The sequence below is a fragment of the Meles meles genome, chromosome 2, assembly GCF_922984935.1.
Source record: "Meles meles chromosome 2, mMelMel3.1 paternal haplotype, whole genome shotgun sequence".
Lineage (NCBI taxonomy): Eukaryota > Metazoa > Chordata > Mammalia > Carnivora > Mustelidae > Meles > Meles meles.
In genome coordinates, this window is record NC_060067.1 from 29,033,923 (window position 1) to 29,061,571 (window position 27,649).

At 39.0% G+C, this 27,649-nt stretch overlaps 1 protein-coding gene across 4 annotated transcripts in view; it reads right to left on the minus strand.

The window, feature by feature from the left end:
* The window catches only part of ATP10D (ATPase phospholipid transporting 10D (putative)), a 108,616-nt gene that overhangs the window by 59,336 nt on the left and 21,631 nt on the right, over positions 1 to 27,649 (minus strand). For 3 of the 4 annotated variants that reach the window (XM_045997777.1, XM_045997779.1, XM_045997780.1), the window contains exons 2-5: positions 24,357 to 24,686; positions 19,773 to 19,967; positions 9,423 to 9,627; positions 7,237 to 7,322 (exon numbers count right to left, since the gene is read on the minus strand). In XM_045997777.1, the coding sequence (XP_045853733.1) occupies positions 7,237 to 7,322; positions 9,423 to 9,627; positions 19,773 to 19,967; positions 24,357 to 24,646 (776 nt within the window). In that variant the 5' untranslated portion in view covers positions 24,647 to 24,686. The remainder of the gene's footprint in view (positions 1 to 7,236; positions 7,323 to 9,422; positions 9,628 to 19,772; positions 19,968 to 24,356; positions 24,687 to 27,649) is intronic. The other variant, XM_045997778.1, reaches the window with a different exon arrangement.

Consider the following 27,649-nt stretch of genomic DNA (forward strand, 5'->3'; position numbering starts at 1 on the left):
TCTTATTCTAAGAGATGTTTACATTCTTTTGTGTATGTGGTTTGTTTTTTTTTTCCATTTTATTTATTTTTTCAGCGTAACAGTATTCATTGTTTTTGCACAACACCCAGTGCTCCATGCAAAACGTGCCCTCCCTATTACCCACCACCTGTTCCCCCAACCTTCCACCCCTGACCCTTCAAAACCCTCAGGTTGTTTTTCAGAGTCCATAGTCTCTTATGGTTCGCCTCCCCTTCCAAATTTTTTTTTTTTTAATAAACATATAATGTATTTTTATCTCCAGGGGTACAGGTCTGTGAATCGCCAGGTTTACACACTTCACAGCACTCACGATAGCACATACCCTCCCCAATGTCCATAGCCCCCTCCCCCTCTCCCAATCCCACCTCCCCCCAGCAACCCCCAGTTTGTTTTGTGAGATTAAGAGTCATTTATGGTTTGTCTCCCTCCCAATCCCATCTTGTTTCATTTATTCTTCTCCTGTCCCCCTAACCCCCCATGTTGCTTCTCCATGTCCTCATATCAGGGAGATCATATGATAGTTGTCTTTCTCCGATTGACTTATTTCACTAAGCATGATACGCTCTAGTTCCATCCACGTCGTCGCAAATGGCAAGATTTCATTTCTTTTGATGGCTGCATAGTATTCCATTGTGTATATATACCACCTCTTCTTTATCCATTCATCTGTTGATGGACATCTAGGTTCTTTCCATAGCTTGGCTATTGTAGACATTGCTGCTATAAACATTCGGGTACACGTGCCCCTTTGGATCACTATGTTTGTATCTTTAGGGTAAATACCCAGTAGTGCAATTGCTGGGTCATAGGGTAGTTCTATTTTCAACATTTTGAGGAACCTCCATGCTGTTTTCCAGAGTGGTTGCACCAGCTTGCATTCCCACCAACAGTGTAGGAGGGTTCCCCTTTCTCCGCATCCTCGCCAGCATCTGTCATTTCCTGACTTGTTAATTTTAGCCATTCTGACTGGTTTGAGGTGGTATCTCATTGTGGTTTTGGTTTGTATTTCCCTGATGCCGAGTGACGTGGAGCACTTTTTCATGTGTCTGTTGGCCATCTGGATGTCTTCTTTGCAGAAATGTCTGTTCATGTCCTCTACCCATTTCTTGATTGGATTGTTTGTTCTTTGGGTGTTGAGTTTGCTGAGTTCCTTATAGATTTTGGACACTAGCCCTTTATCTGATATGTCCTTTGCAAATATCTTCTCCCATTCTGTCAGTTGTCTTTTGGTTTTGTTAACTGTTTCCTTTGCTGTGCAAAAGCTTTTGATCTTGATGAAATCCCAAGAGTTCATTTTTGCCCTTGCTTCCCTTGCCTTTGCCGTTGTTCCTAGGAAGATGTTGCTATGGCTGAGGTCGAAGAGGTTGCTGCCTGCATTCTCCTCAAGGATTTTGATGGATTCCTTTCTCACATTGAGGTCCTTCATCCATTTGGAGTCTATTTTCGTGTGTGGTGTAAGGAAGTGGTCCAATTTCATTTTTCTGCATGTGGCTGTCCAATTTTCCCAGCACCATTTATTGAAGAGGCTGTCTTTTTTCCATTGGACATTCTTTCCTGCTTTGTCGAAGATTAGTTGCCCATAGAGTTGAGGGTCTATTTCTGGGCTCTCTATTCTGTTCCACTGATCTATGTGTCTGTTTTTGTGCCAGTACCATGCTGTCTTGATGATGACAGCTTTGTAATAGAGCTTGTGTATGTGGTTTTATGTACAGACAACCACAGAGTCATAGTCAGGGTCAATAGTGTCCTTGGGCTTAATTTAATTCTACTTCCTGGTTTTACAGATGAAGAATTTAAATCCCAACATTCACATTTCCATGTAGTATTCCCAGGCAAGGACCACACAATCCTCATCAATCTAGGATTCATTATCCCCAGAAACTTCATAGGAACCGATTTAACATACACAAGCATTTCCAAAGTTTCTCAGTAAGGTTTTAGATTTCTTTTCCCCCTGGGATCTTTTTTCACCACTACATCACTCTAGGTTACTGTCATTAGATCAAAGCCCAACTCCTATCCTAACTGTGTCTGCCCAGCATTAAATAGGTCCTGCCCTTGACAGGTATATATTTGGCACTTATGATGTGGGACCTTTGGACTCTATATGAAGCACTGACTGTCCACACAGAGCTCTCATCCATTGAAGAAGCTAGATTACATCTGCCACATGCCCAGCAGTCCCACTCAGATGTGGGGACAGAAAAACACACAAGATCGCAAGTAGACTTGGCTCCTCTGATCTAAGGGGAGGTGATTGACTGAGAAATATGTAAGTATAATACAATTATTATAGATATTATTATGACAGAAACCTGAAATTCAGTATGTACTGTGGGCACAAATAGGGAGAATGTCAGTTCTGCCTGAAGGTAAGACTAGAAAAGTCACCATATGAAAGTGAGCTTGAGCATCTCAATTTTGGTTGATTTTAGAAAACAGACCACAGAGCAGGAAAGGGATAAGGAGCTAGTCTGGTAGATAAAGATAATTCCACATAAAATCATTGTATCTACCTGGGCTGACTCATTCAATGCTTCCCTGCAAGTTGCAGAAGCCAGCTCTCAATTGAGGTGTTAACAGAGCAGACCCAGGGAAGTCCAGTCACTGAGGGAGGGAGAGGAAGCAGGGAGCCATCTTTTGGATGTGGATTCTAAGAGGAAGGCAATTCCAGTGGTCAGACCATGCTAATCAGAAAGTAAGCCACCACACCTGAAGCAGACCTGTATCAGAGGAGCCCATCATGAATGGAAAAACCAAAGAGCAGGCAAACACGGCATCAGGGAATCTGGAGGCAAGTGATAACTGGAGAGCCAGGAGGTTACTGGGGCCCTAGAACTAGGTAAGAGCTCTGCGGCAAGACTGAGTACCCACAACAGCAAATGATGTTCCAATGTGTCTCGTAAGAAAAAAATCGAGTCCGACGTGGATGAAGAAAGAGGCTGACAAGGTAGACCAGGACTCTAGTTTCAGAAATTTGGTTAAGGCGCTCACTCACTCATCTGCTTCCCATCACTATAAATTAGCTTTTATTTTTAATAAATTACATGAATCAAATCATATAGTATATATTCTTTTCCACCTGGCTTCTTCCACTGATGAGCGTGATATTCTGAGATGCACCCATGTTATTGCGTGTATCACTAGTGAATTCTTTTTTGCTGAGTAGTATTACATGGTATGGATATCCAATTCGTTTATCCATGCACCTGCTGATGGGCATTTGGGTTGTTTCCAGTTCTGGACTCTCACAAATAAAGCTGCTGTGAATATTTGTGTGCAGGATTTTGTATGAAGAAATGTTTTATTTTCTCTTAGCTAACTCCCTAGGAGTGGAATGGCCAGATCATACAGTGGGCACATGTTTAACTTTTTAAGAAACTTCCAAATTGTTTTTTAAAGTGGCTGTACTTTACATGGTCCCACAAGCGGTATATGGGTGTCCTGGATCCTCTACATTCTCACCAGTACTTCTATACTTGGGTCTTTTTAACTGTAACAGTTGTAGCCTTGTGGTTTTAACATGTATCTTTTCACATAGCTATTTGTCATCTACATACCTTTTCTAGTGAAATTTCTTTTCAAACTTTTTTTAACCATTTAAAAGACTGTAGTGTTTGTTTTCTTATTACTTAGTTTTGAGAGGTCTTCACATATTCTGAACACAAGTCCTACATCTGATACATGCATTACGAATATTCTCCTCCAGTCTGTGATTTATCTTTTCATTCACTTAACAGTGTCATTGAAGGGAAAACGGTTTTAATTTTGATGAAGTTCTTTTTCGTATTTTTTGTCCTTTTCTGGATTGCACTTTGGGTCTTGTATCCAAAAAATCTTTGCCTAACCTAAGGTTTCAAAGATTTCCCTTATGTCTCCTCTTTGTGTAAGCAGTTTCTGATCTTAGGGTTACATTTAACCATAGGCTCCATTTTTGGTTAAGTTTTTTACACAGTGAGAGGTAGGGCTTGAAGTTTATTTGTTATAATGTGGACATCCAATTGTTACAGCATCATTTGTTGAAAAGAGTAATCTTTTTTACTAAATTGCTTGTGTATGTTTGCCAAAGGCACATTAATGCATAACAAAAACCAGTTGCCTGTAAATGTTTGGATCAATTTCTGGACTCTATACTCTTCCAATGTCTTATGATCTACTGGTCTGTCTTTATGCCAAAATGACACTAACTTGATTATTGTACCTTTATAAGAAGCCTTGAAATCAGGTGGTGTTAGCCCTCCCACTCTGTTCTTCTTTTCAAAGTTGTTTTAAGTTAACATAGGTCCTTTGCATCCCCATATAAATTTTCAGAATAAACTTGTCGATTTCTTTTATTTTACTTTCTATTTTTTATTATGTGATGTTAGTCACCATATAGCACTTCATTAGTTCCCGAAGTAGTGCCCCACGATTCATCGTTTACATACAACACCCAGGGCTCCTTGCAATTCGTGCCCACCTTAATACCCATCTCTGGGCTAAAACACCTCCCCCTACCTTTGTCCCCTCTGAAGCCCTCAGTTTCTTTCCCAGGGTCCACAGTCCCTCATGATTCATCTTCTCCTCTGGTCCCCCCCCCACCTTCATTTTTCCCATCCTAATGTCCTCCATGCTATTCCTTATGTTCCACATGTAAGTGAAACTATATAATTGGCTTTCTCTGCTTGACTTATTTCATTTTGCATAATCCCCTCCAGTTCCATCCATGTCCATGCAAATGGTGGGTATTCATCCTTTCTGATGGCTGAGTAATATTCCATTGTATATATGAACCACATCTTCTTTATCATCTGTTGAAGGGCATCTTAGCTCCTTCCATGGTTTGCCTATTGTGGACATTGCTGCTATGAACATTAGGGTGCACATGCCCCTTTTCATTACATCTGTATCCTTGGGGTAAATACCCAGTAGTGCAATTGCTGGGTCATAGGGAAGCTCATTTTCATCTTTTTGAGGAACCTCAAAGTTGGCTGTACCAACTTGCATTCCCACCAACAACAGGGTTCCCCTTTCTCTACATCCTGTCCAACATTTGTTGTTTCCTGCCTTGTTAATTTTTGCCATTGTAGCTCGTATAAGGTGGTATCTTAATGTGGTTTTGATTTGAATTTCCCTGATGTTGAACATTTTTTCATGTGTCTGTTAGCCATCTGTATGTTTTCTTTGGAGAAGTGTCTGTTCATGTCTTTTGCCCTTCTTTTAAAAAAAAAAAGACCAAAAAACACAACAACAATAAAAAACACCCCAAAACCACGTTGGGATTTTGATTGGGATTACACTGAATCTACAGATCAATTTGGAGACAAACTGACACCCTAAGAATATTGAGTCTTTCAACCCATGAACAACATATATCTTTCCAACGATTTAGGTCTTTAATTTCTCCCAGCAAAGTTCTATGGTTTTGAGGGTGCAGGTCTTTCACATCTTTTGTCAGAATTATCCTCAGGTATTTTATTTTTTCTGAAGCTATTATAAGTTGTATTTTCAAAAATTTCAATATATGGTTGCTTATTGCTAATATAAATACAGTTGATTTCTATATATTGATGTTTCCTACAACACTGTTAAATTCACTTATTCTTTAAAATATTTTATTTATTTATTTGATAGAGGAGAGAGAAAGAGGGAGAAGCGGGCTCCCTGCTGAGAAGAGAGCCCAGTGCGGGGCTGGATCCCAGGACCCTGGGATCATGACCTGAGTGGAAGGCAGAGGCTTTAATCGACTGAGCCACCCAGGCGCCCCTAAATTCACTTAATAAATTCTTATACATTTTATCAGATTTTCCACAAAGAACATAAAACCATCTATAAATAAAAGACAGTTTTACTTCTTTCTCATGTGATAGCTTTTATTGCCTTTCCTTGCCTGACTGCACCAGCGAGAACCAGCAGTGCAATCTTGAATAAAAGTGGTAAGAGTAAATATCCATGTCTTCCTCCTGATCTAAGGGGAAATACATTTAAAAGCCTTTAGTCTTGCACCATTAAGAATGACTCTAACTGTAGGTTCTTACCTTTATCAGGTTGAGAAAGTTCCTTTCTATTTCCAGTTTGCAAGAACGCAAGTTAGATTTTGTCAAATGCTTTGTCTACATCTATGAGATGACCAGAAAGATGGTCTTTCTTTTTCAATTTGTTAATTATGGCTTATGAATATGGTAGATTACATCACATGATTTTCTAATACTAAATCAACCCTGCATTTTTGGGATAGGTCCCATTGGGTAACGATGTGTTTTCCTTTTGACATTGTTGGATTCGATTTGCTATAATTTTGTGCAGAATTTCTACATCTATGTTCATGCAGAATACTGATCTTTCTTTAAATGTCTTTGTCTGCTTTGGTATCAGGATAACTCTGGTGTTGGAAATTTTCTCTTAAGATCACCACTATGAAGCAGGTCTAATTGTCTCCTCTTAAATTGTTTCCTCTCAGGAAACTGAAGCTTGAAAAGAGTAAATAACTTGGTTCAAGGCATAAAGCACTTAAGCAGCCAAAACTATGCTGAAATTAGGTAAGACCTCAAATTCTAGCATACAAGGGACATACATGCTACAAGATGTCTTAAAAAGGAACACTGTTGGGGCGCCTGGGTGGCTCAGTGGGTTAAGCCTCTGCCTTCGGCTCAGGTCATGATCTCAGGGTCCTGGGATCAAGCCCCGCATGGGGCTCTCTGCTCAGCGGGGAGCCTGCTTCTCCCTCTCTCTCTCTGCCTGCCTCTCTGCCTACTTGTGATCTCTCTCTGTCAAATTAGAAAAAAAAAAAATGAACACTGTTGTGACTTCCTATACTTTTTCTTGCACATGTTCCAAACCCTTGGCTAACTTTTGTCAACCAGAAATATCCACCTGGTACTCTAATTCTGCAGAAGGACATTATCCTGTCACCTAGATTGCCAGTTCTTTCCAGACACCTCCTTCCAAACACCATGTCTTGGGCTTACTACAGAGATCATGGAAAACATTATCACACTACTGACAGAGACTTTACAATTATTTTAAGAATAAGATTTTGTTGTTGTTTTAAAATCAGACATAAGTAAATATTTAACTAAATGATTAAGATAAAGCTAAATTAATAGATGGCTAAACACATGGCCTTTGGTGACTTAACTTGGATACACAGACACAAAAATTTTACTGAGTTAATTAAATATAATTGCAATACACAATTTCACTCACACCAAGGAAGGTAAGTCATGTATCACTCACAGATAGCCTCGGAATCTGTTGAGGTCATTGTTTGGACTTTCACATTCTATCTTACTGGAGAATTTCTCAGGATCAACTTCAGAGTCCTAAAAAAAAAAAAAAAAAAAAAAGATAAGTAAGTATTTATACATGTAAAATCACAACACAAGAAGAATTCAATGTCAAAAAGATGACATTTTTATGTATACCACTTCATTTCATTAACCATATATATGAACATTCTGAGCACATATCCCAGCAAATTTTATTTAAAAATTTAAAAATAAGCTGGACACCAGGGTCTTACAAAATTGATATTTAAGTGTTTAATCCTCCCACCAGCCCTATAAGATAAAACTAATTCATTCTTGCCACAAAATTTATGTCACAAATTACCCAAATGAAGAAAAGTACAGGCATAATCACAAATGGCTGAGTGGGACTGGGCCAATCCCAGAACATTCCTAGGCATCTACTGTAATAAGAAGGTCTGAATCATACACTGGAATCCATGCAGGACTCTGCAAAGGAGACCTTCTACTCCTACAGCAAACACTCTGTTATGTAGAAAGTACTGAAAAGCTGAAGATACTCTGTTGTTATTCTTTAATCATGCAGGGAGTGTCTGAGATTAAGCATATAAATGAACATTCTGAGCACATAAACATTTAATCGCAGCATACTTTATTCAAAAATTTAAAAATAACCTGGACAACAGCATCTCACAAAATCCTCTAATGGACTGAATGACAATTTTAGAAGGCTTGATAAAACCAGTGAGCAAATACGCAAAGTGTGTTTCTAGAACACAGGCATGGATTCGTGAAGAATAAGCCATGGGAACTTTATCTCATTTCCTTGTTTTTCTATGAAATGTTTGCCTAATAAAAGAAATACTACTGATATAGTTTGTAATATATTAACATATCACAGAAAATGTATGAAAAATCTGAGTTATATAATCATATGATTTGATTTGTTAATCAGTTTTTGAGTTTTTCTGATGTACTAGAATCTCAATTATGTACTTTAAATACATTAATTTCTTCTTTAAACCCCCAGGAGGTAGGTGTTATAGTTAGGTCTAATTAACAGATAAAGACAGGGAGGCATAAAGAACAACAATAATTTGCTACAGGTTTCCACACAAGGCAGTGTTTAGAAACAGGACTGAAAACTAGGTCATGGGATTCCAGAGCACTGACCCTGAACTGAACCCAGCTGACCCCGACCTGAACCCAAAGAGTGATGATTAATCAACAGATGTCACCCTCAAAGCTTGTACTTAGTGGTATACAAGAGAATCTCAAATTGTGTAAGATTTTTACCAATGTTAGTTACATAAATGCTCACAAAAGTGACAATGACAAGCTGAGAGGCATATCAATCACAGGATCTATATTAAATCCAGACACAGAGACATGGCCCAATGTTTAATCAGAGTATGAAATTTGCTGAAGACCAGGACATTTATGCAGCTAAAACACTTTTTAGTTTACTAGATGAAGGAAACCAGACTTAACAGTTGAGTTTTAAAAAGATCATTAAATTTTAAAATAATACCTCATCTCAAGTGTTTCCAGAGAAAGGGAAAGGAAACTGGCATGTAAGCACTATCCATGCATGACATTTTTATGTATATTACTTCATTTGTCTCTCACAGCAAAGTTATGAGGCAGACATCATCATTTCTATTTTAAGATAAGCTGATACATTAAATAAGTGACTTGCCCAAGGTCACACAGTAATTAAACAGCAGAGCAGAAATTCATTCAAACTCATGTTAACGTAACTTTCAAGTTCTTGTTACCCTCATCACAGCAGGATTTAGAAAGGTCTAGAAGCTCTGTGGCACGAGAAGCTACACGAATCTCAAAAGGTCCAGGTATAGTTGCAATTACAAATTTTAGGAACAGAAGGTGATCATTTTCACCGCAAAATAACTCTCCAAATTGCAAAATAATTCTGTTTCCTTTAATTCAGTTCCAAAAAATATAGGATTGCCAGACTAAAATACGTGAACTTCAAAGTCATTATATTCTATTATCTATAAAACACTTCCACAGATAGCTGGAAATGGATTAAATCCTCTGGGATTCTATTTTGTAATTGTAAACATAAATTTAAAAATTTCTTTATATGTACCTGTGAAAGTCTTCTGAAAAGAAAAATGTTAATAAGTCACCAGCTGAGAACACATTATTTACCTGCTCTGCATATCCCCGAACCACCTGCCTCTGTTTTAAATTGCTCTCTCCATCAAGCCCAGAAGTCTCAATGTGACAGATTCCATCTGGATCGGTAGAAAAAAGTAAGACCATGTCTGCAGGAATAACCTCATTACAGGAAAGGCGAATAAAGTCCCCAACAGCAACATCTTTCCAGCATTGGTCGACATATTTTTTCTCTTTCCTAACATCGGGGGAAACAAAAGTGTAAAGAGGATATGAAGACAGAAACATATGTAATCTTATTTTTTAAGCTTTGTGTGTAATTTAAAGCATGGTTAAAGAATTAGGGTGAATTTTAATCCACTAAATGTTAAAAGAGAAGCCAGAGAAAACCTAAATTCCAGAATTTGCTTCACCTGAAAATTAAGTTATTGAGCTAATGAAACCTATTTCTCAGCTCTTCTGTTCCAGGAGATTTTGAATTACTATGCTGTTTGAGTGTAACTGGAATAAAATGAGCATCTGTTGGGTTAATTCACATGTATCTCAACTCCTGGGCGCTCGCTCTTGTTGCAGGTATCAAGGATCCGAAATGCACGAGACACATGTACTCTCAGAGCGCTTCCTGTCTGTCTGGTAGAATGAATTAAACAAAACATCAAAGAAGTAAAATAAAAACAAAATGAATAAAATACTTGACATTTTAAAAATCATTATACTACCGTGAACACCTCTAATTATCACTTAATAGAACTACTGATAAAACAGTCCTGAGTCTGCCACAGCTGGTAGCTAGGAAGAAGGATGGAAAACATTACCCTTTTCAAAAGCATAGTTTTCCCCCATATATATTCAATTTTAAAGGAAAGATACATCATTCGGGGTTGTCTTGCTTTAAATACCCTGTTCTATGTTAAAGTTTTTGCCATACTTCTCATGGCTTTTCATACTAACCTGCCTGAGTTGTGCTTCAGAAAGCATTTTCCTTAGAGTAGAACAAGGAAATCTGTATCACAGAATATCATATCGACGAGTTAAACAGCATTTCATATACAAGGCCACCAACCAATATTAGGAAGGCTGTCCCATTCCCCTACTGCCTACCAAATAACCATAAAGAACTGTTATTTGTCACAAAAATACACTTATTTCAAAAGTAAAGATTTAGTTCCAATTACATTTATGGAGCTAAATATTCAAACTCATTGTCAAAGATGCCTGGGAGATAGCTATATTCTAAATTATGCATCAGAATAAATAGAAATGCCACCTTAGGCCAACACTTGTGTACTTTCTGCTCTACAGAATTGCATCAGTTATTTCAAGAAATATTTAGCTTCAGGGGCTACTGAAGAAATATATTTTCAGGGCTTATTTTCCCAAAATATCTAATGCACCAGGTTGAATCCAACTAAAGGAAATCCTTGATTACCTAAACAGTTGGTTAGTTCATGGAGAAAGGTAAAAATCAATGATTTTGTCCTTATCATTCTTTTTTCTAGAGTTTGTACACACCAGTTCACTCTTCGTGGAAGAAAGTAAGAGAGAACATCCCAAAACACAAGTATGGGTCATATTTCAAAGGTTCAGTTCTAATGAGTAGTGATTCAGTTCTATGAGGAGTGATTTCATTCCACAGAAAATGGGGAGTCACAAGGTTCACCTGAAGAAAAAAGATGTGATACTACTTCTGTTCACTAACTCCTGTAACAGAATAATGAGTGGACTTTGGGTGTCCAGCTAAGTTTGATGTAGGAATGGCCAAAAACCAATGTAAAATTGTTGAAATAATTCAGGAGAAGGATGAAGATGGTCAGAATTAAGGAGGGAGCAGCAGGGATAAACAGAAGAGTAATTCAAGACATATTTGGGTTTTTTGACTTACTCCGTGTTTTAGGACTTAACTACACCACATTTTATGACTGAACTACATTCAAAGATGTTATCAAGCATGACTCTACAGTTTCTAACTTGTATGATGGGATGACAAAATGGTGCCTTTCACCACATCTCAAATTCTCGAAGCAACGAATGCGTGAGAAGGCAGATAATAAACAGAGATTGGAAAGCTTTTATCTGAAGCAAGATGTGAAACCGAGGATGTGCAGCAATTTGAGGGTTCTGATCTTGTGCTCATGGGTCCAGATAGAAGTGTGGTAATCCTAGATACACAGAGGGCATGTGACACCAGTAAGGCCATGAGATTCCTTACAGAAGGAGACCTTAAGGTAATAAAGGAGTGGAAGGACACCCAAGAGAAAGTAATATCAGAGAAATCTAGGGAAAAGGAAACTTCAAATAGGGAGTAATCATAGTGAAGCTGCCAAGGGACCAAGCCTATGGCATTCAGTGATTAGGATGTCTGCTGACTATGGAAAAGGCTGATAGAGTGAAATTGCTGCTGGGAGTGTGAAGAAGGAAGTGAGACCCCCCTGAATCAGAGAGTGAACAGAAGTTGAAGAAGTAGAATATTTCATGTTTCTCTATGAAAGGAAGTAAGGGGTAAAGGTAGTCACTGCAATGAAACGTAAGTCAAAGGATAAAGGATGAGATTAATTGGACATGAACATGAGCTGTAGGGAAGGAGTCCATGGAACAGGCAAGGTAGAAGACAGAGCACTGAGTGGGGGATGCTGGTGGAGGCTATGAAGAAATAAGGAAGGGGATTAACAACAGAGGAAAGGATTCCTATTGCAATAAAGGGAGTCGTTGCCTCTTCCTCTGAGGTCAGAAGAAAGTTGACGAAAATGTGAATGATGCATGAGGGAATGGGGGGGTAACATAATTCATGCTTCATGGCCTCTACTTTTTCTATGAGGAAAGCTACAAGGAAAATTTGCCAAGAATTTGTAAAGACAGTAGGAGAAGACAGACTTGACTCTTAGGGGTAGGAATTTTATTTTTCTTTCAAACATAAGAAGTACAATTCCTCTCAAGGACAAGTTTATTTATTCTACATTGGAATAAAATTTAAATGAAGTCAATTTCCTAATTAGCTTCATTCTTCCCTATTTGGAGTCTACACCAGGATTTAAAAAAAAATACCTAATTTGCCCAACAGCTAGCTAGTTCAGGTCAATAAACATCTACAGATCTTAATTTATGCCAGTTATTATATTAGGCGCTAAGAAGACACAAATGGTTAATATACCGTCCCCACCTACACAAGTTATGGTTGAAATTAGAAAAAGACACACAAAAAGTACTTTCACAAAAGAGAGCTAAGCATGCCCAGTTTACAACAGGAGCCAATAGTTGGGGTGTTTAGGTGGTGGGGAGGTGAGTTTTGGAGGATGACCAAGAATGACTCAGGTGAAGAAAGGTGGGACAGTGTATCCGTCAGGGTACAAGACATAGGGCAAGAGAGATCACGTGTGTGAAAGCAACTACTAGCCAGGGACAATGCTCACTGCCACATGTAACTAGCTCTGAATATTTCTCATTGTGGTAGACTCAAAATGAGACTATATTTCCTTGTCCAATAAAGAATTAAAACTAGTAAGCAAACGACCACAGCCTAAATGTTCAGCTATAATTTCTTGGATCTGCTTGATTGTTTGTGCTTCTGAACTACTCTCATTGGACAGAACACAGCTCTCACAATCCCTCCTTCAGGCAAACTTCTAGACCCATTTCACTTCTTTAAGAGTTCAAGATCACACAGCTCTGCTGCATAAGCCTTGGAAAATGCTGGACTATTAACAGTGATTCCACTGGAGTGGGAGGTGGGAGGTAGGGGAGGGGTAAGAAGGAAGGGTGGAGAATGTCAACTTCTACTTCCTGCTTTAACAAACTTAGAGAGAAAGAGTAGAATTATGAACAAATTTTTCTCTTGGATTTTTTTTATCAAATGCTCGATATGCACCATCTGATTTAATTTTTGTATCAATGTTATGTGGTTGGTCCTATAAATGAACTATGATCCCTGCCCCCCCTCGCGCCCCCCCCCCCCCTTTTTACAAATGAGAAAAACTGGTTTTGGCAAGTTAAGTAACTTGCTCAAGGTCAAGCTTCTACACCGTCCTGGGATTTCAAACAAAGCTGGTGGCTCCAGAGCCCATCTCTCAAGAAGCAGACTTTAACTTCAGCTATAGTCACTTACTACTGACCACCAAATAAAAAATGTTTTAGTTGTATATTAGAAAGCAAATTTGAAGAACCATCACTTTCGAAAACATCACACAAAAGGTTGATTACCTTAGAAGGCCACTGATAATTAGTCTTATTTTAAGAAGCATGAAATTCTATGAATTTATGAGATTCATGAATTTATGAGATAACCCTAAAAGGTTAATATTCACCAGTATTTTGAAACTCTTAAAATCAACACAGTGATTTTTAAAGATCAAAAAATAATGTAGGGTCCTGGACGGAAGGCACTGTATCTATTTTTTTTTTAATCCATTTTTCCTTTAAATCTCAAGCTCTCAGTGCCTACAACACAGTAAGGCACTCAAATTTGTTAAGTGATTAATAGTCTTGTTTTCAACACACTTCTATTATCCTTGCAACAGAACTTAAAACTTTATAAACGGCTGCCATTTGAAAAGCAATATTGAGAAAGTTAGGTTTTCCATAATAGCTCATTCCAACTTAATTGAGGTATAATAAAGTCTAAATGTTTAATTCCTATATTAGTGCTTTTTATTTCCCAAGATACTTGCCCAAAGACAAGCACCATGTGAAAGACCACATATTACAAATAAGAATCAAATTATCTGCACAGAAATGTTAATAAGCTTCTTCCAAAAGCTTGCACAATTTAATGGCTTCATATTTTCACCTTAATTTTGTTGAGGAATAATTTGTTCTCTAAAGTGATGGCTTTGTATTTCACAGGAATTTTAGTATATTTAAATCAACAAGGCATGATCTTATAACCTACCTTTATTTCCTTTTATCCTTATAATTTGTTCCAAGAACAAATTCTTGTTCTTGGAGAAAGGTATTATTTATTCTGCAATACCAAACAAAAGCAAATTACATAGACTAGCAGATAAAAGGACAAAGAGTTATGAGATTCTATTATGAAATGCAATTATGAAGTGGTACTTTGGGAGAGACCTTAAACAACTGAACAGAATGTTGCATCTTATCTGTAAGTTTATATGCTAATCATCTAAAAGAGATCTGGACTATGTCCAAAAGGACACCTGAGAAAAAAATGATGCCGGGTCTCCCACTATGCAATTTTAATCTTTAAAAAATCATGCAGTATCCTAAAGAGTTCTCAAATATTGATTAAATAACTTGATAATGTGGCAAACTCCAGCTAACAGTTATTACTAACCTTGCACTTAGCACTTAGGGCTAGATTCTATCGCTTACTGTTTTATTACTATTATATTCATAATGAAGGGAAGTGGGGTTTATGAAATTTGCCGAAGGCTAACTATAGCTACTGACTGAGAAAATCAGGATTAGAACTTATTTAGAACTTAGAAAAGCAAACAAACACACATGACCAACTTTAAACTAGCACTAAAGGTCAACAATCATTTATAGACAAGAAGCTGTATTTAAAAATACATATAAGAAGAATTCTTCCCATTGGCTCAATTTGGTATTGCTGGGTAATTTTCAAATTGGTCAAAATATGGACTTTGTTCATCATATAATCATTTAAAAATACTATTTCCTAAGCTATTTTGGGGGGGTGAGATGTATCAATCACACTCTCTATCTCTGGCATATGATGAAGACATAAATGTCATCAAATGATTCATAGCAGTGTTCTAGTAAAATGCTCATGACTTTAAAATGAAAACGATGAGCTTTTCCTATTATTTTTAGTTTTCTACATAATACATCAGTTTTTCTGGTTAGCTTGAGATCAGACATGAGTATCAGAAAATAAAATAGACCCAATTTTTCCTTGTCTGAGACTCATCACCTTATAAAGGAGAAAAAAAAGTTAGTTTTGTTTCTAGATCTTTAAAATGGATATTGACAAAGTCACTGAAGAATTCTAGTAATGAACGGAATTCAGAATCCTTCAGGTTTCAGCTTAAGTATCTCTTTACAGAGAGCAGCGTGCCCTTAACCATTTCCTGTGGCTCACATAAAATGGAAGACAATTCTACTATCAGGATAAGCTTCTGAGTTACTTTTCTCCCTAAAGTAAATAAAACAAGAATTCCATCATCTAGTAGAACTCTTGATCAGTCAAAAGAGCCTTAAATTTGTTCAAGATACACTTTTTTTTTTAATATTTTACTCATTTATTTGACAGACAGAGATCTCAAGTAGGCAGAGAGACAGACAGAGAGAGAAGAAGGGAAGCAGGCTCCCCGCTGAGCAGAGAGCCCGATGTGGGGCTCAATCCCGGGACCTGAGATCATGACCTGAGCCGAAGGCAGAGGCCCTAACCCACTGAGCCACCCAGGCACCCAAGATATACTTGTTATTAGAAAACTAGACTTTTGAACCTAAATGTCTTTTGTTCAGACTTGGTAACTAGAATAGAAGAGAATCTCTAGTCTGACCAATTTAGAATTACAATCTTAAGAACGTAGAGTTTACACAAGAACAGTAAAGTCGATCCAAGAAATGTATCGAATACTCTTGAGACGTCAGAAGAAAGAGGGGCAGCACCTGTCTAAGGGAACCTGTCAAGTCAACTCAGAGGCTGAAGGAGGTGCTTGCCATCCTCTGGGTTCAAAGCTCTGGCTTCTAGCTCTTCACACTTTCTCCCTTGGGGATTTAAGTCAATTCCTCATTTCAAAATCACCTCTAACCAAACTGATGACTCCAAAATTTCTTACTACAGCCTTTCCATCCAACCAGAACTCCCGTAGCGTGTTCCTATTTGCCTGTGAGGCATTTCCACTGGATGCCTGTCTCGTTCTCATTTCCAACTCAACCTACCTGAGGTGAATTTAATGCTCCCTATTTCAATCAGTGGTACTTTTATTCTCCAAAGCTCAAAAGTCAAGAAAGTTCGCCAAATTTAATTGGGTTCTTCTTCATGGCATCTCTTCTATGAACCCCTTCCTGTCCCTTGCATCTACTCCCAGTAATGCCCTGGACTGATTAGCAGAGGTCTATCTACCCCATTTGTAGAGGCTACTCCCAAGACTTGAGCAGACCAATATTCTTAAAGCACAGCTTTCACCACATTCCTTCTCTGCTCAAAAGATGGAAAGGAGCAAAGGGTGGGGGAGAGGGTGTGGAGAGAGAGAGACAGATACACACCCAAACCGAGAAACAGACTCTTAACTACAGAGAACAAACTGATGGTTACCAGAAGGGAGGTGGGTGGAGGATGGGGAAATGGGTGTTAGAATTAAGGAATGCACTTGTGATGAGCACTGCCTGATGCACAGAAGTGTTAAATCACTATATTACACAACTGAAATTAATATTACACTGTGTGTTAACTAACAATTTAAATGAAAAATTTTAAAAAAAAAAGATGGATTCTGTAGAGGGCTGCTTTTAAGGAACAGGCTTGAGCGATACGGAAACTTGACCCAGGCAAAAGGGCCCACAGTAACCCCCAGGCGAATACAGATAGGTCCAACATGCAACCCACCTCAAAAGATCCATAAGTCTTAACTGAACAATGAGCTACTTAAAACCAGGTCTAGTTACCAAAAAAGGGAGAAATTCCATATGTCCCCAGACTTCCTCACCTTCCCCCTTTACAAACAACCCCCACCCGCTGCCTCGAGGCTGACAGTCTCCTCTGCTGTTCAGTCACAGCTCCCTGTGGTGTATTCAATAAGCTGCTGTCTCCTTTGTTCTGCCTCAGGTGAGTCTTTGATTGCCCACACCACACCCCACATTTGGGGGTCCCTGTCGGACCAGAGAGAGACTGCGGATTCTCTAACACTAAAGGAAAATATCTCTGATGGTTAATTTTATGTGTCCACTTGACTAGGGATGCCCAGACACTGGTTAAACATTACTTCTGGGTGTGCCTGGGAGAGAGTTTCTGGGAGAAATTAGCCTCAAATTGAACCGAGTAAAGCACAGGGCCTTGCCCAGTGTGGGTGGGTATCATCCAATCCCTTGAAGAATGAAAAGGCAGAGAAAAGTTGAATTTACTCTCTGCCTTCCTCATGCTTGAGCTGGGACACCGATCTCCTCACCTCAGCATCCCTCACTCTCCAGCCTTCAGACCTGGACTGGAATCTAGACCATCAGCTCTGCGGCTCTCGGGACTTAACACCACACTGCTGGCCTTCCCGAGACTTCAGCTTGCGGACACTGGGGCTTCTTAGCCTCCATTATCACGCGAGCCGATTCCTGATAATAAATCTCATTCCTGTTGGTTCTATTTCTCTGGACAGCCCTGATTAATACACTGTTCAAGGAATGGCCTGGTCTTGGAAGTCCCTCCACAGGAGGCCTCAAACTCCCTCTCTTTTCATTTCTCATTACTGCTCCTATAGCTGCTTGCCCGCTCAGGCCAAGTCAGTACACTCAGTATCCCCAGAACACTCCACAAGCCTGCCTACCCCCATATGGGGGGCGGGGAGGAAGTGACATCATAAACTTATTTGTAAAGCAAATAACATCTTAGATTCAGAATTTCACACAACTGTCCTAATGATGACTTTCTAAAGGCAGATACATTTCTCATGAAAGGGGACACCAATTAATATCACAAACTTTGGGGACGCCTGGGTGGCTCAGTCGTTAACTGTTTGCCTTCGGTTCAGGTCATGATCCCGGGATCCTAGGATCCAGCCCCGAACTGGGCTTCCTGCTCAGCGGGAAGCCTGCCTTTCCCTCTCCCATTCCCCCCTCCTTGTGTTCCCTTTCTCACTGTGTCTCTCCCTATCAAATAAAATCTTGAAAAAAAAATGACAAACTTTGCAATTCATTTTCATAAAAGTATGAACAGTGAAAATTTCATTTCCATAAAGACATGGGAAATGTTTGTGGTGCAATGTTAGGCTAAAACAATTAGAATAAAAATATATGGAGTACAATCTTAACTTGGTAAAACACACCCAATGCGCACAGAGCTTAGAGGAAGACACGGCAGTGTGATAGTTAGTCGTTTCTGGATACTAGTGTCGTGTGTATAACTTGTAAATGCAGATTTACAATATATAACACAGTTCAAAACTCACGTTTATAGACTATTCTTACCTACACAGTCTTTCTGTTTAATAAATACTGGAGATATAAGTCTCTGTGATAAGTAAATACGCTTCAGAAAAGACCTCCTATTATGAATGCCTTCTGTTGTTGCAATGGGAAGGGTTTTATTATAAGCTTCTAGTTTTGTGTACAAAAAAAAAAACACTCTTCCCCATTTTTCAATATTCTTTTCCTCCACTGGTAGCTCTTATGTTTTTCTTAATATTCCATCTAGTTTTACATACCCATTTGTATTTCTCATACCCCATCCTCTTTTTTTTTTTTATAGATTTTATTTATTTATTTGACAGAGATCACAAGTAGGCAGAGAGGCAGGCAGAGAGAAAGGGGGAAGCAGGCTCCCTGCCGAGCAGAGAGCCCGATGTGGGGCTCGATCCCAGGACCCTGAGATCATGACCTGAGCCGAAGGCAGAGGCTTCAACCCACTGAGCCACCCAGGCGCCCACCCCCCTATCCTCTTCTTAATCCCCAATTCTAACATCCAGGATTAAAAACTACCTGCTTGCTTTCCTTCTTATGAAGTTTAATTCTTTCAGACCCACTTATATGTAAATTAGAGATGCTTTTGCTTTATCAGCTCCTGGACTGACAATGGCTTACATAGATCTTTCTTGACTTATGAAAGAGTTACCTCCCAATAATCTCATTGCAAGTTGAATACACATGTGGAACACACACATAATACACCTAATCCACGGAACATCATAGCTTAGCCTCCCCCGCCCCGACCTTTAATGTGCTCACAGTTGGGTAAAATCATCCAACACAAAGCCTGTTTTTATAATAAAGTGTTGACTACCTCATGTAATTTATTGACTACTGTACTAAAATTGAAAAAAAAAACCAGAGTTGTTCTATGGGTACAAAATGATTCATTGTTTACCCTCGAGATCACCGGGCTGACTGGGAACGAGGTTCCCTGCTGCCACCCAGCATCATGAGAATATCTTACTACACCGCTAGCCCAGGAAAAGGTCAAAATTCAAATTCTGAAGTAAGGTTTCCATTGAATGCATACTGCCTTTGAAACACTGTAAAGTCAAAGAATCCTAAATCAGACCATCATAAATCAGGACCATCTGTACATTTTGGTTCTACTAGGACCCCTGAATTAAATTCACTGCAGATCCTTAATAAATACTAGTTGTAAACATCACCACCATCACCATCCCCGAAAAGGATTCTGATCGCATGTAAGGGGGAAGAAAGCAGCCTCCTGCATGTTTCTAAAGGACACATGTGTACTCCCAGCCCAGCTCCTGGTATACTTACCTACTGTAAACTTTAGTTACTAAATTGTTGATCTGTTTGTCAATTTTGTATTTTCGGTAATCTTCCAAACCATCTTTAATTGCAATAATTGTCAGGACCACCACCAGAGGCAGCATCGTGATTTCCTTTTGGAAGGCTTCTACCAAAGGCACCCAGTTCAAGACAGCTAGAAACAGGAAATATAAATTGGCAGCCCTGCAACCCAAACACAGACGAAAAGTGTTAACGAATCACATCAAAGCCTAAAGCAAAAGGGGCAGAAATATCTTAGGGTATTTTCCTGCATTTCCATTCGTCAATTTTCGATGCTACAGAGCAGAGAACTAGCTAAACCTAACACATCTGAACAACCTGTCCCTCCAGTAGACATCCAGCTCATGCCTTTACTGTACTAAATGCAAGGCAGTCTTTATTAAATACATAGTAGTAAATACGAGTATGACAGTCTCGAGTCGTGTAAAACATCACGAGAATCATCACAAGAAACACTGTTTTCTTGATGAAGTCCCAAAAGTTCATTTTCGCTTTTGTTTCCTTTGCCTTTGGAGACATATCTTGAAAGAAGCTGCTGTGGCTGATATCGAAGAGGTTACTGCCTATGTTCTCCTCTAGGATTCTGATGGATTCCTGTCTCACGTTGAGGTCTTTTATCCATTTCGAGTTTATCTTTGTGTACGGTGTAAGAGAATGGTCGAGTTTCATTCTTCTACATATCGCTGTCCAGTTTTCCCAGCACCATTTATTGAAGAGACTTTTTTCCACTGAATATTTTTTCCTGTTTTGTCGAAGATTATTTCACCATAGAGTTGAGGGTCCATATCTGGGCTCTCCACTCTGTTCCACTGGTCTATGTGTCTGTTTTTACACCAGTACCATGCTGTCTTGGTGATCACAGCTTTGTAGTAAAGCTTGAAATCGGGTAACGTGATGCCGCCAGTTTTGTTTTTGTTTTTCAACATTTCCTTAGCAATTCGGGGTCTCTTCTGACTCCATACAAATTTTAGGATTATTTGCTCCAGCTCTTTGAAAAATATCGGTGGAATTTTGATCGGAATGGCATTAAAAGTATAGATTGCTCTAGGCAGTATAGACATTTTAACAATGTTTATTCTTCCAATCCAAGAGCATGGAACAGTCTTTCATCTTTTTGTGTCTTCTTCAATTTCTTTCATGAGTGTTCTGTAGTTCCTCGAGTACAGGTCCTTTACCTCTTTGGTAGGTTTATTCCCAGGTATCTTATGGTTCTTGGTGCTATAGTAAATGGAATCGATTCTCTAATTTCCCTTTCTGTATTTTCGTTGTTAGTGTATAAGAAAGCGACTGATTTCTGTACATTGACTTTGTATCCTGCCACGTTACTGAATTGCTGTATGAGTTCTAGTAGTTTGGGGGTAGAGTCTTTGGAGTTTTCCATATAAAGAATCATGTCATCTGTGAAGAGAGAGAGTTTGACTTCTTCCTTGCCAATTTGGATACCTTTTATTCTTTAAATTTAAATGAATTTAAATTTAAATTTATTCCTCTTTGTTGTCTGATTGCCGTTGCTAGAACTTCTAGTACTATGTTGAACAAGAGTGGTGAGAGTGGGCATCCTTGTCGTGTTCCTGATCTCAACGGGAAGGCTGCAAGCTTTTTCCCATTGAGGATGATATTTGCTGTGGGTCTTTCATAGGTAGATTTTATGAAGTTCAAAAGCTTCTGCACAGCAAAGGAAACAGTCAACAAAACAAAAAGGCAACCGATGGAATGGGAGAAGATATTTGCAAATGACAGTACAGACAAAAGGTTGATATCCAGGATCTATAAAGAACTTCTCAAACTCAACACACACAAAACAGATAATCATATCAAAAAATGGGCAGAAGATATGAACAGACACTTCTCCAACGAAGACATACAAATGGCTATCAGACACATGAAAAAATGTTCATCATCACTAGCCATCAGGGAGATTCAAATTAAAACCACATTGAGATACCACCTGACACCAGTTAGAATGGCAAAATTAGCAAGACAGGAAACAACGTGTGTTGGAGAGGATGTGGAGAAAGGGGAACCCTCTTACACTCTTGGTGGGAATGCAAGTTAGTGCAGCCACTTTGGAGAACAGTGTGGAGCATCCTGAAGAAATTAAAAATAGAGCTTCCCTATGACCCTGCAATTGCACTGCTGGGTATTTACCCCAAAGATACAGATGTAGTGAAAAGAAGGGCCATCTGTACCCCAATGTTTATTGCAGCAATGGCTACGGTCGCCAAACTGTGGAAAGAACCAAGATGCCCTTCAACGGATGAATGGATAAGGAAGATGTGGTACATATACACAATGGAGTATTATGCCTCCATCAGAAAGGATGAATACCCAACTTTTGTAGCAACATGGACGGGACTGGAAGAGATTATGCTGAGTGAAATAAGTCAAGCAGAGAGAGTCAAGTATCATATGGTCCCACTTATTTGTGGAGCATAACAGATAACACGGAGGACATGGGGAGATGGAGAGGAGAGGGAGTTGAGGGAAACTGGAAGGGGAGATGAACCATGAGAGACTATGGACTCTGAAAAACAACCAGAGGGTTTTGAAGGGGCGGGGGGGGGGGGTGGGAGGTTGAGGAACAAGGTGGTGGGTAATAGGGAGGGCACGTACTGCATGGAGCACTGAGTGTGATGCCAAAACAATGAACACTGTTATGCTGTAAATAAACAAATAAAAAAAAAAAAGAAACACTGTTTTCTTTTTAAAAGCTCAAAAAACTTAAGAGGCAATTCAATGTGAACACACTGTAGAAATAAATTTTTCAAAACCCCAACTCTCTAGGCTTCAGAAGTTTATTTGCATGTCCAAACATTAGATTCAAACAAGCCTCAGGATAAATAGAGAAACCAGGGAGGTTTTCTCCCTTTGGGACCAACCCTACTATTTCAGCTTTTATGAGATGAACTTCTTCAGGAACTTCTTCCACTCCTTTATTTTATGTATTGAAATACTCCTCCATTGGCCCCTAAGGTAAATCCGAGTAGCCCATTTACTTCAAAGAAATATAATCTCAATCCTGTATAGCCCCTTGAGTTTTATCAAATATTTTCCACATTAACCATTAAACTTCTCAAAATCAATTTACCCCCATTTCTACGTCCTCACCTCCAACTCCTTGTATTCTGAAAATTTCTCTCTTAACACTTTTTGCTACTTTTTTGGCCTCAATTGTTACCATGTGGGCTGTATCTAAACCAATAGCACTGACCCTGAACTCTGTTCAAGTTTCAGATTCTAATTCCACCAACTGCTCAAGATTGCAAACTTCATAAAAGGCAGAATCACGCATAGCACGTCAGGCCATTAATGCAGGAAATTCATATCTACACGCATAGCATGTCAGGCCATTAATGCGGGAAATTCATATCTATATTTTAAACATACCCATCGTTCCATAAATGTATGTGGAACCTATTTTACAGTGACTAATGAGAATGAAGATATGCAGAATGAATCATGAATACTGAAAATCTGTATATTCACATTAGCATCTCAAAACAAAGTCATCTAGCCAAGTCTCTCTTTATTCCTGTCTTTACTTTTTCTGCTAATCCTCCTGGTCATTCTCAGGTCAATGTGTTCATACCATCTTCTTACTTATTTCCCTGCATCTAATCCATTATAGCTATAATAGATAATCCTTCTTTTCATTTCCATATTTTTCTAAGCTCAGGTCTTACCACTCACCTGGGTACATACAGCATCTCCCTGAATGTTCTCTCTGCCTTTGCTTTGTTTCTAATTATGCCGGGCAGAGGGCTCTCCTTTCCAGACCTCAAGCAACGTATGCTATTGCCTTTCTGCTTTTACTTATCATACTCCTTCCTCGATCTGAAACGGGCTTTGCCGACACCTCTGCCTTAAAAATCTGACCTGCTCACATAATTACGTTCAGTGCCATTTCCTCTTCTCTTGCTCCTCTATTTCTCTTCTGTGACTACCAACCTACTTGGTAGCAGTTTATAACACTCATCACGTGCACTGTGTCTTCTCACTGTATACACACCTTGTTGCCCTTGCTAAACAGCAAACTCCATTAGGAAAGGCACACCATTAAAATGTGCATTTCCTCCGATGCCTAATCTCATAGGAGAGCTTCAATAAATATATAGTAAATGGAATTATGTCATCGCTTCACCTGGTAAAGAGCTCCATTTCCCTATACCATCAAGTAAGGAAAAGCTCAAATGGTCTATTGGAAAGAACATGGAAGCAAGAGTGAAAAAACTCAAGGCTATAGATCCTGGTCTGCTCCTTATCACTAGCATGACATTGGGTAAACCACAGTAACAAACTTCATTTCTTAATCTATAATAGGAAAATAGCAGTTATCTTCTCTGGTCAAGACAAAGCATCTTACCAATTGTAAAGTGCCATGTGAACGTAAGGACTCTTCATTTCACATCAAACTCTACTAGAATCGTCAAAGAAAATATCCCAAGTCTATGTTTAGGTAGCATATAATGTTATAGAAATGAAAAATTGTATGTTAACTAGAATAACAAAGAACATGCTAAGTTTTTTTTCAAAAAAAAATAATAAAAGTACCTGTGAAATTGCTCAAATAAATTTCTTGGCACAAAATTTAGAAGTGTGTACTTTGTTGTTCGTATTCGGTTATTCACGTAGGTGCCAGAGAACTTGTCATACTCATCCTTGAAGGGCCGGAGATGGGGAACAACAACCCGGTGCTTTCCTGCCAGTTTGGGAGTCTGAGATGACTTGCCCCCGCAGGCAAGCAGAGAGGAATAGCTGTATGGCCTCTCATCGTCGTCTCTGTTTCTACTGCCCATCAGCCGTTGCCAGTGATACCTGGCCCATTGTAGACACTCAGTCATGTCCAAAATGCCGGCAGATCCAGGATATGCAGGTGCTCTGCTAAAACAAACAAAAACCCACTAAAACACTCCTCATACGCTTCTGGAAAGTCTTGAAGGATAGTAAGGATAGTAAGATTAACAATTTTTTTCCATATCAATTAAATACATGACTCAGTGGTTCAATGAGTAGAAAGGAAAACTAGTCTTGGAACTAGTAAATGGTATAAAGTAAAACTAGTCTTTGGAACTCCATTTTAACCAAATTTTCATTAAATAAAACACACACTTTCTGCCTCAAAAGCCAACCATCTGACCATTTAAGCAACAAGAGACAGCACCTAAAGGCCACCCCATAACTTGAAGCAAATAATCTGGGTTTAATGTGTACAAGTCTCTTAATTCATCTGATAATTAGTTTTCTCATCTTTGAAATGGGAACGCCACCCATGTCAGGAAATTTTTATAGGGATTTAATGAGTAACATGTAAATTATCCAGCATAAAGCCTGCTACAGAATAAATAGTCAATAAAATCCATTCTGTGCAGATTACAAAAATGGCCGCAAATTCTTTCCATCCCTGTATGTCGAACCCTTCACCCATCAAGTGGGCGGAACCGGATAAATCTGGGCTTGGCGATGTGCTTTTCTTTGGGTAATGAAAACACTAGTTAACATGACACAAGCGGAGGCTTGCGTGCAAGAGAAGTGCTTGCTCACAGAACTCCCTCTCTCTCCTTCCCTCTTAAAAACTCTGTGGTCACTACCAAGGGTCTGAGTATAGGCCAGGCTACTAGATGATGGGTCATGACCCACTTACCACCATTGCTCCTTTCAAAATATGAGTAAGGCCAATGACTACCAGCTGACCATTAACCCACGTGTGTCCCCAGTGACCCAATCTAGAACAGAGATGAGTTGTTCCAACCGAGCTCAATCCAAATTGCCAACCTGCCAAATTTTGAGTCAATAAAAATTACACCACCATGTTTTGGGATGGTTATAAAACAAAATCTCTTACATGGTCTCTTTCTTATTTTCCTTATTTCCAAGTTTTCCTTATTTTCTAGGAAACTCGGCCCTGCTTAGAATGTGAGTTCACTAATTGAAAAGAAAACAAAGGGTAAGAGCCAAACATATTCCAAGCATTTTGCAAAGCACTTTACAGGCCTTATCTTATTTAACATTTACATCAGTTTTATGATACAGGTATTATTTCTATTTTACAGAAGAGGAAACAGGCTTAGAGAGTAAAGTAAACTTGCTAAAATGTATATGGTTAGTAAGTAGGTAAGGCTACTAACTCTTTCTCACGACAGTTTCTGCTTTAACTGGTAATGTGCTTTATTGATCTTTGTATCCAGAGTAGCTCGCACTTAGTAGATGCTCAATAAAAGTTCATCCTTGGTCGGGGCACCTGGGTGGCTCAATGGGTTAAGCCTCTGCCTTCGGCTCAGGTCATGATCTCAGGGTCCTGAGATAGGGCTCCACGTCAGGCTCTCTGCTCAGTGGGAAGCCTGCTTCTCTTCCTCTCTCTCTCTGCCTGCCTCTCTGCCTACTTGTGATCTCTCTCTCTGTCAAATAAATAAATAAAGTCTTTAAAAAAAAAAAAACAAGGTCATCCTTGGTAACAAGCATATCACCAAGTGTGTAGAGGACAAGGTCTGGAGGCCTCAGTTTCTATCTTTGCTTTATCAATGTCATTTACTTATCCCCTTCCATGGGAGTTCACCTCTGGAGATTCTTATTTAGTTAATCAGTAAGTATGTTAACAAAACTACCCAGACCTCATCTGGAGAAAAAATGAGGTTATGTGCTGGAACCTAGAGTAGGCTAGGAATACTGAGATCATCTAAGGCTTCGATCCCATTTCTCCAAGCACTCAGGCTCTAGGTGAGGTGATAGGCACTATAAATATATAAATGCAACCCCAGGTGTAAAACGCTGTTTGAAGCACTGATGTAGCTGGGGCAAATTATTTAAGCTGGCTTCTTTCCTAAGCTTCATTCTAAGTTTACAACATGTCTACTGATTATTTTCTCCAAAATGTTATATTAATCAGAAATTAATAGTTTTCCCCCTAAGAACGTTAAAACTATATCCAGCTTTCATGGATCTGAAATCACAGATCATCACCTAGTAACACTGAAGATCTGGTCCAGTTACATTTTAGTAATTCTAGTGAGTCGGTATTGTTTATAATCCCTTCTTGCTAGCACACTTACTTGCTATCCACTGGTCCTTCAGTAATCCAACCGAATACAGTTGAACAGCACTGTTTTTATAGAGAGTTAGTTGAATTACAAATAATAATCTAAAAATCCATCAGATCTTTAAAACATATGTGATCAAAAGCAAAATAATAAAAACAAGACTGGAGAGTCCTGTTAAGGGGAAGAATAAAATAGCCCCCAAGTATGTGTATCTGTGAGTGGATACTGAACCCACAAATATAACCTCTATGACCACTGAGAGAAAATATTCATAAAGTTAGTCTTCTCAGTTTTTTTTAAGATTTGATTTACTGATTTGACAGAGAGAGACAGAGAGCATGAGTGGTGGGAAGAGGCAAAGGGAGAGGGAGAAACTGACTCCCCACTGAGCAGAGAGCCCGATGTGGGACTTAATGTCAGGACCCAGATATCATGACCAGAGCCGAAGGCAGACACTTAACCATCTGAGCCACCCAGGCGCCCCAGTCTTACCGGTTTTAGTGAGAAAAAAATTCTATCCTTACCAGGTCTCTGTCCTTTGGAGTTTGCGCTCTAAAATATCTGTACATAAGGAGCTGAATCAGTAAACATTGACTGGCCAAAATAATTTTTTCTTTTAACACAATTTTTTAAAAGCCCACATATGAAGTAATATGAAAAGTCTGGCTTTTACGTCAGTGTATAAAAATAGCTTCTGAACCTATAACTAGTAATGACAGTTTGAGTTATTAAAGTAGTTTATAACATATCCAGAGATCTCCTGCAGATTAAGGATGTAAGAAAGTGCTTTATAAATGATTCAGTAGATAA